Raw genomic sequence first — 9,532 nt, 5'->3', positions numbered from 1 at the left:
CTATGAGACCAGATCCGTTGCAGCCTGCCTGGAAGATAATTAATCCAGTCTCTAGGCACAGCAAGCAGTGAAATGAATTCAAGAGATCCCATCATGCCCTAACAAGCACTCGCATTTGTCTGAATCAGGTGGCCTCAAATTAAGTTCTCCACTGTGGCAGCAGTAGTTTTCTGATCCCCTTGGACAATGAAGTCTCAGACCATTTGGGATTTTGTAGGATAAAACCTCTACTTGGAACTCAACCAGGAAATGGACTGGAAACTGGCCACCTCTCATTACTGGCTGCCTGATTTCCCTGGGCTGACAAGTTCTTACATGAAAAAGGTAACACTTGGTTCTGTTAATATTTCTCTTTTAGGAGGCCACATGCAATCGTACTCCCTGTGAAATCAATGCAAGGGACAGCTAAATTGGTCCACAGCCTGTTCCTTGGGAATCCCTTAATATCCCAGAAGCTATAGCAGATCAGTCCCCATTCTGGTGGTGGAGCTGGGGCCCACTAGTACCCATTGCTCCCCTCCTTCCCTCATCTCTATGATTTGTGTTCATGGCTTTTTCTGGGACAGAGAATCAAAGCACTGTCTCCCCTTGTAGTGGTCATCACTCAACCAGAGACCAAAATGCCTTGTGAAGAATAGATTTCTTTTCCCATCTGCCTCGTATCTGGTCCCTGAGTTCAAAGGCTCTGCAAAGAAAACAGAAGTAGGATTCTGGGCCTGCTAGTGAATGGGAGATTTAATAACTAGTATGTTTCGCTGGTATTTCCTGGTCCTGCTCACCTGAACTGGGTTAGGCTCCCAAGGGTTAATACCCCTGCATGATATGGGCCCTTGTCTACATCCACCTGGTCAGCAAGCACTTTTGCTAAATCCACCCTACTTTCCACCAGCAGTTACATCACCTCTGCCAAGTGAAATACATCTCCTGCTGCCCAGGAGCTAGGAAAAGGTGCGGGTAGACATTTGCAAGGGTCCTGTCAGCAACTGGTACCTTTCTGGGCTGTACTTCATGCTCTGGCAGCACAGCTGCTACAGTGGTGCTGTGAGGAGCTGCCAGAAGCACATAGATGCATCTGTGCTCTGGCAGGTAAGTTCAACTGCTGTCTTGTTGCCACCAGCAAGTACATGTAGACAAGGCCAAATTCTGGTGGCTGCCATTCCAGGCGTACCTGTCTCACTTGAACCTGAGCAGATGTGACTGATGTGGGCTATTCTCTGTCCCTGTCTTAAGAGTAGAAAAACAAAGGGCATGTACTTATTCTAAAACACACACTTGTTTTACTTAAGATTCTGCAGGAAATAATGCTTGAAATTAAATCTTACTTCTTTTCTACCCAACAGGTAGTTTAACTTCACTCTCCTTTATATGAGGAATTTTAAAGTGGGCACTAAACTTGTAGGACTCCTTTCAAGAGTGACTCTCGCTTTGGGGACTCTCTTCTTGTTTTTGAATTGACCAATTATCCATCTGCATCATATGCTCCCTTTTAGCGCTGTTTTGTGAACCTGAATCCCAGGCTGTGCACAGACCAGAACCCAGCCTTTCTCTCTGGCCGCTGCCCACTCCCCCTTTGCTGACAATTGAACACTGCTACAGAATCCAGGCTTTTCAAGGCGCATTTGTTTCTATGGGGCCACGGACAGTGTTCCTGATTAGGCACAGTCTGACATGCCAGAGAAACGTCACAGCTCAAGCACCTGGGACAAATCTGGCAGGGGGGATGGATCTGACAGCACACATTTTTGCAGCTATATTTTGCAGGCACTCTCCCTGTCCACAGCTAGTGCAGAGCAGACTAGAATAACTTCCCCAGCTTAGTTCCCTTTAGCAACATGAGGTGAGTGGTGGAGAGCTTTTAGGAGGGTTTTCTTTTCTTTTCTTTTACCTTTTTTTCTATCTGGGGGGGGAGACATGATCATTATTTTTGCAGGGGAGGGAAGTACTCAAAGTTAGAGAGTTTCCCATGGAGTTGTGAGAGAGCAAAAGAGCTCGGTGCCTTGGAGCAGAAGCACTTCCTTGCTAAATCACTTCTAGTTACTTTGTGTAAAATGCCCCACACTCGTCCCAGGAATCCGAGTCCTATCCCAGAGGTGACCTGGGACTCTGGGTTTAAGGAGATGAATGAGACCTGGAAGGGAGCTATCGCCTGCCTTGGAGTGGCTGTCTTCTTTGTGATGACCATTGGGATTATTTATTGGCAAGTGGTGGACCAGCCGAACAAGAACTGGATCGTGAGAGGGAGCACCAGTGGTCTCATCTGGGAGCGACGGTCCCACTCCCTTATCCTGCAGACCCTGAGTGAGGAGAAGACTGTGGTGGAGATTGATGTGGGCAACTTTCCTGACATGGAGCTGCCTTTTGTGAAGAACTTATGCTGGCTTAACAAAACAGAGTTCTGCTACACCTGGGATGCTACAGCAGACCTGAAGATTTCCTTTGAACCTAGTCTCTCTGTTGGCACGGAGTGCTACAGCATCCACTGGATACCTCTGCACTGCGAAGTTACACTGAAGGTAATGAGGCTCGGGCTTTTTCATACAATAATAAGTCTACTTGTTTCTAATGTATTCCAGCGTTCTCTGGGCTTGATCCTGATGGAAATCTGCATCACTCTGGAGGGGGGGTGGCTGAATGCAGCTGCAACGATTGACACGCTAGCAGAAGCTCCGTATGTTTATTATACAGTTCCCACCCCAGCATCCTAACAATAGCATTAAGCTTGTCCCTGTTGACAGGACAGAGAGAGCGAGACTTTCATGTTTACTTTTTGTGGAGGCACTTGGATGCCATAATGATGGGTGATCTTACACAATTCTAGACAGACAAACAGTCCCAAACATGCAGGGAGCTACAGCATCCCATAAAAATGTACTAGTAGAATGAAATCACATAACCCAAAATATTAAACCACCGTAGTTTCTTTGCCACAAGGCTGCTTTGTTAATGAGATGGCAGGAGAGCCGCTTTAACTTAGAGACTGAATAAATAAATATATGAATTGACAATGGTGGATGGAAACAAGAAGCTAGCAAAGGTAATTCCTAACCACAGGCACAATAGATTTATTCCAATGACTCCTTGCAAGCCATACCTCTATTTGGAGCTAAAAGGGATTTCTTAAAATAAATATTCACTCCGTATTGGCACGAACCCTGAAATTCTTGGCTGTGCCGGACCTCAGAAGTTGCTACACTGGTTGGGCTAAAATTTGGAAGACATCTTTGTGTTGATAAGTGCGTTCATCCCATGATTAAAGAATATTTTGCTTTAACAATATTTATAAAAGGGAAGAAAAGAATTGACTAGCTTATGGTAGCCTAGCAGGAGACTTTCCCGTCTCTTAATACCTCAGGTGTCAGCAGTGAAAGTTGTTAAAATCCTTGTGAATCACTGCCCTGCTAGCTATAAAGATTCCATAAATGGATGGCTTTTTTTTAGTTGTATAGTAAATCTCCATTTAAAATACACATTGATGTGAGGAATCATTCTCAATGCAATTGTTTAGTGCAGTGCACATGCAGACTTTGATTAATTTTGCTTATGTGCCAACCCTGAAAAAAATACATTTCAGATCTATACAGTCAAGGTGATAAGTAGGGCAGGGAGCACAGTTTTCCAAGTAAAAAAGAACTACTGGAAAAATGTGATCTGGGGGAGACTGGAAATGGTGAGAATGGTTCAGTTTTTAAGCAGGCATAAATTATGTGACCCTTTCAAAGTCAAGTGCACTCTCATGATTTACTTCAGCTGGACTTCTGCTTTAACATATTGGGTCTCTACATCAGAAAAACATCTAACTTAAGCACAGGGAAAGATTTGACCTATGTCTGCAGCAGCAATTGCCACTCTGTGGTACCCAGACCAAAAAAGAAATCGTACACTGAAGTTAAACATTTCCAGAGTTCAAAGATTCAGAGCTTTCTCCTGACGTATAGGCTCAGTCACTGAGAGTAACTGAGAGGAAGCAGACCCACAAATAAGCATGTTTTTTATCAGGAGACTAATTATTCTCTTTCTTTTGTAGCAGGAAATTGCTCAGAATAAAACAGGACTCAAATACTCAGAGATGCTCAAAAAAAAATTGTAGGGAATGGGAGCCTGATCCATCAAGGTGCTGAGAGCCCCTACCTCCTGCCGACCTTGCTGGAAGCCCATCCATTACCAGGTTCAGAGCCAGTCATCAGGGAGGGACGGGGAATGCTTTTACAAAATGTGGAACAGATTAAGCAGGGTGAAATGTGAAGGGACTCTGACCTCCAGTGTTGGAGCCAGCACGAGAGGATAAAGAGGAAACTGAAATGAAAGGCTTTCTCAGATAGAGAATCCAGCAAATTAATTGGCTGTGGGTGTCCTTTTAACAAAACAAAGGATGAATTATAATTGTTGTTTCTGGCTGCCTCACTTTTCTGGCTGCACTGAGACTTTGCACCAAATTGTCTCCTTAGGCTAAGGCATTAACACCAGCAAATAAAAATAAAACGCCTTGCAGCTTAAAACCACTGATTGGTGCCCTGGGTGACAGCCGTAAATCCTCCTGCACTCTAACTGCAAACAGCAATAGAAACAGCTTAGCAAAGCATGCGTTCGTATTGTTTTGATTGCATCCTGCAAAGAGCCAGATCCTCCGCTGAGTTGTTCGACATGGCTGCACTGGCCTCAGTCTAGTCGGCACCAGCTAGAGAATCAAGTCCATGTAGAATAAAGTGCCTTGGGCTGGGATTTAGTCACAGTGATCTAATACACTGGGAGCCAACCTTTTTGACAGGTATGCCACAAATTAAGCCTCGTGCCCCTTCCCCTGCCCAACCTGCAGCTCTGCTTTCTGCTTCCTGCCCTGTGCTCTATGCCTGACCTGGTGCTCTGGCTTCTGCTCCATGTGCTGCCTGTGCTCTCCCTGATCTGCCATGTGGCACACAGAAAGGCTGCCATGCCACTTGTACCACACCTGCAGTAGGCTGGTCACCTGTTGTCTAGCAGGTAGTTCCTGTTTTTCACACATTCTCAGTTGTTTCTTTATTGTAGTAGAAACAACCTGAAGCTGCCCATGGGAAACAGCTCATTTTTGTTTCCTCTGCCTCCTCACCTCTGCATATATCAGCCTAAAAGAGGCCTCCCAGAGACACAAACCGGAGGGTCTCCCTCTTTAAAAGTTTGGGGCATGAGTGAGACTAGCTGCTTAATCTTGTACAATCCCAAATCCCCAGTGTTCCTGGAAATGCATCTGGGCTTTCATCAAGGTGTCCAACAAGCTTCATACTCATTTCATAAGAATTAGAAATCATGTGGGAAGTTAAGTCTTGCTGATCCTATTCCTTGGCTGACAGAGAAAGCTTAGAAAGAGCTAAAGCAATAAGACTATTTGAAGTGAAATAACAACAGAATTCATTGTCTTTAAATGAGTTAGGAAACTGGAGGCAAGGGGTTAAAATGTCATGTCAATCTTTGTACTGCCTGGCCCATCTTTGACTGTTTTGTGTCATGGAGTAGCAGTTTGCTTACTTTGTCTGAAAAAAATGTTCTAGGGGGACTTTGTAACTTGTCCTGTCACCAAATTGGACTTTCCAAGCATGTATGTATTTGTCTTGTGTAGAAGTAACACCTTTTATTGTGGTTTGAAGCTTGGGGGTTTATTTGTAGAGAGGAGAAAGTTAATGAGGAAATTCATGAAGATGTAGTATGGATGAATCAGTAGCAGCTCCCCTCAGGATGCATTAAGACGTGTACTTACAGCAGAATCCAAATCTCACATTTTATGCTTTGCTGCCTGCATTCTGTTTCTAGTGACACTTCAGAAGATAATTTATGGAACCGGTTGAAATATTTAGCAGATTTTGCAGCAGAAGCCCTGAAACACTGTCAAACTACTTTCTTCAGGCTTCCCTTGCTAACCTGCCATGGAAGAGAATGTGCTGCTGGAAAAAAAGAAGAAAGAAATTGCAAAATTCAACCCTCTCCTCCACACAGGCTGTGTCTACATGAGACACTTTACTGTGCAGTAAAGCATCACCATCGGCACATGAGGGCACTCACTGCACAGTAAATTAGTTTACTGAGCAGTAAATTTACTACCTGCATATGCAGGTAGTGAATTTACAGTGAGGTAAAGCCAAATAGCATTAATTGCATGTGTAGACATGCCCACAGATATTTATTTTAAAAGAATATTATTGATGTTGCGAAGTCAAGTGCTATAAACTTAGGCACACTCAGATTTTTGATTGCCCATGCAGTCTTTATTCTGGTTCCTTGTGCATCTATCTTACATTCTGAATGAAGCAGGCATTCTCTGGCAAGGAGAAAATCAAATGTGTGATCATATAATCAAGAATTGCACCATAATGCAGGTCTGACTTAAGATGACTTTTGTAACTTTCATTCTGGCATTTCCTAACTTTCATGTGCTTCACTTAGCAACCTAAGAACTTCTCCTTGTGTTCATTTAATTGCTTTTTGTGTGCATTTAATTTTTTTTTTAATTATTTTCATCTAATTGTGGTGTGTGCATTTAACCCACTCTCTGTGGATACATCTACATATGCAGTTGGCAAGTAGCAATAAACCCCAGGGCAGTTTGTGCTAGAGTTTATTTTTCCCAGGTGCAGCGTTTACATGTATGCCTGGGACTGTGGTATGTTGAGCAAGGGCAGAGCAGCCCTGAGCTGGCAAGGAGCCAGGGAGGTGAGGGGGAAGCTGCTCCACCTTAGATCAATGTGCTGGAAAAGGGATGGCAGGGGCATGAGGGTGCTACAGTCCAGGGGTTAGCCAGCAAGCAGCCCCTGCTCTGTTGCACCCTTGTGCCCCTGCCAGCCCCAGCCACTCTCTACCTATGCATTTCAGTGCATGTAACTAGTCTGCTGTAGGATAGTACTTGTCCTGGACAATATTATCCTACAGTGGAGTTAATTTACTGTGCCCTAATATGGGTGCACATGTAGATGGTGATACTTTACTGCAGAGCTAATTAGTCAGCATCAGAGTAAAGTGCATGTGTAGATGCACCCAGGATCATAAAACTTCAACAGGAGTTGAATCCCTAGGCCTTCAGCATTGCAGCATTGTAACCATTTGAGCTATAGGGTTAGAGCAGTAGGTAATTATAGAAGAGGGCTGTTTTTCAGGGTGTTTCCCAGGTGTTGCTCCCAAAGTGAGAAACTGGGCTTTCCTGATGTATAGTGTGTGCTGAGGGCAGTTGCTAGCTCATATCTACTACACTTTCTTGCATGTACCACACCCCCAAATATAATACAGACTTTGTTTTTGAAAGACATTAAGAGGGTTTTTTTTTCCAGAGTTGTGGCTGCAGAGAGCAAAGATAGAGCCTAATCTTCAGCTGCTTATCCTCCCTTTCCTGCTTAACTAAAACCCTAGCTGCTGCTGAAGACTGCTCTCCATGGGTAGACTTATGATTTTGAAAAGAGTTAGAGTTGTATAATAGGAGTAGAGAACAGAAGCTTTATAGGACAGTGAAACTGCCCTTAGAAAAGTTAGCTTGATTGGTGGAATGACCATTAAAAGCAGAGATGATTCACACCTGTGAAGGTTCCTTGTGCACCTGTGAAGGTCTCTTTATTTGAAGCTGCAAGGGCATATGAACTCCCTCAGCTGTCTGAATAGTAATACCAGAGCTGTTGCACTGTGGAGCAGAGATCAAAGAAGGGTATTTCTGTCTCAGGCAAAAAAGTCAGCTTCCACACTCAATGCATGCAATCCAATTTTGGGGGACTGATTTTTGGAGGAAAGTCTGTGTTATATGTGAGAAAATATGGTATCTGTTCCCCCCGCCCCCTCTTGTCTGAACATAATGGTGTTCCTGCTTCTGATGGTATCCAGGTGTATAAGTACAAATGAAACACTGGGGACCTCTGCTGGGTTCCAGTGATTAGCTAAAGAAGGACACTCTTCACATGAGCTGCTACGGCTGCCTTGGGAGTTCCCTTAGTTTTCCAATGCATTATATGATAGTGCTGCTGCTGCTGCCACCAGGATTTTGGCAGCAGCCTAAAGCCATATTGGGAATGCTCAGTACTTTTGGTGGCTCCTAGCACTTCCCTTGGCACCCAAGTGAGCAAATGGAAATGGTGACGGGTTGGGTTTTTTAAGATTTTGTATCTGTGAAGGAGTAAGACAAAACTCACAGCATGGCCGGCAGGGCTGCAGCTGGAGACCGGAAGGGAAGGAAAATACCCACCGCACTTCCGGATCAGCATCTCGCTCAGGATTGGAGGAGGGAGGCCGCCCAAAGGTATTTCTGGCCGCAGAGAGGGGTCAGTCCCCTGCAGGCCGCAGGGAGAGAGGAGCGGCTGAATGTCCTGGCAGGCAAGGGCTGTGGAAGGTGCCTGAGGAAGGCTGCCAGAGTGACTTTGAGCAGGAGGCAGGCGGAGGGGCTGGCAGAGCTGCGGCTGAGGATCTGGAGAGAGGGAGTCCACAAGGCCTGTGATAATCTCCAGAGTGGAGTTTTCAACAGAGGATCCGGAGGAGGGCCTGAGGGAAAACTACAGTCACAGGTAGAACCTTCCTGCACATGGGGGAGACCCCCAGGAGACTGTGAACGTTCATAGGGGTACAGGGCAGGCCGGTGCATAACAAAGACTGGACTAAGGGATTTTCTTGATCATTGCGATTGGAATGTTGAGAACCTGATCCCAGGTAAAGGGGACATGGACGGAGCCCAACAAGAAGGCTGAGAGCAGCTGGGGTTTTCTTTGGGTTTTTTGCCTTTTCTTTTGATATTTGAGCACAGCCCAAGACCAGCACCTGGAAGGTGTACATAATCGATACCAAAGGTCACCCCGGGGTAGAGGGCCAAATAAGACCACAACAGGCAGCACTGTGACCTGGCTGCAGAAGAATTTTGTGAGTACCATCTGGAGAACCTAGGTTGGGGTAAAAGGGAGGTTTGGAGCCCCACAGAAGAAACAGGGATCGAGACCAGGCAGGATGACCGCAGGCAGTGCCTCCTGGAATATATTTCATCAAAGTCATGGCAGGAGAGAAAACATAAGACCAACTTCCTGGCAGACCAGGTGATCCAAAGCCAAGGTCCACCATGTCACCGCCAGTAGGCAGACAAGTTCAGGGCAGGGGTAGCAAGCCCCACAACACATACAGCTGTCACAGTATCACAACCAAATTTTAGTGGAATCTCATGGGATAAAAAATAGATATAGCTTTACACAAAAAGGAATTTGAAGGCCTGAATATAAAAGGTCTACTACAAATGGTGGTGATGTTAAGGTTTCTTGCAGAAAAGGTCACAAGAATTCTTTGGAATAGGAAGTGATGGGCTACCAAAATATAAGATTCTCCAGTAATATGCATTCTTATAATATATTGTGGGGGGCCTTGTGCTTAGGGTATCCTAATTTACAGTTGCTGGTTCTTCTTGTATTTTGTGAGGTTCTTTCAGAATTCTTATGGAAATGTTTGGACTTCTCTAGCTTCTGTCACAGTCACTTTTCTAACATGAAACTGAATTGGAATGAGAGGTATTTTACATTGTTGTTTAAAAATCTATTGCTGTTTGAATGGCATG

At 44.8% G+C, this 9,532-nt stretch overlaps 1 protein-coding gene across 1 annotated transcript in view; it reads left to right on the top strand.

The window, feature by feature from the left end:
- The first annotated feature begins 1,433 nt into the window (after positions 1 to 1,433).
- The window catches only part of LOC109299244 (SITS-binding protein-like), a 133,861-nt gene continuing 125,762 nt past the window's right edge, over positions 1,434 to 9,532 (top strand). The window contains exon 1 of the mRNA XM_019519846.1: positions 1,434 to 2,513. Coding sequence (XP_019375391.1) covers positions 2,049 to 2,513 — 465 coding nt within the window. The 5' untranslated portion in view covers positions 1,434 to 2,048. The remainder of the gene's footprint in view (positions 2,514 to 9,532) is intronic.

This window comes from Gavialis gangeticus, unplaced genomic scaffold (assembly GCF_001723915.1).
Source record: "Gavialis gangeticus isolate Ggan-Ray unplaced genomic scaffold, GavGan_comp1, whole genome shotgun sequence".
In the NCBI taxonomy this organism is placed as follows: domain Eukaryota; kingdom Metazoa; phylum Chordata; order Crocodylia; family Gavialidae; genus Gavialis; species Gavialis gangeticus.
This window is presented reverse-complemented; position numbering and strand designations above follow the sequence as displayed.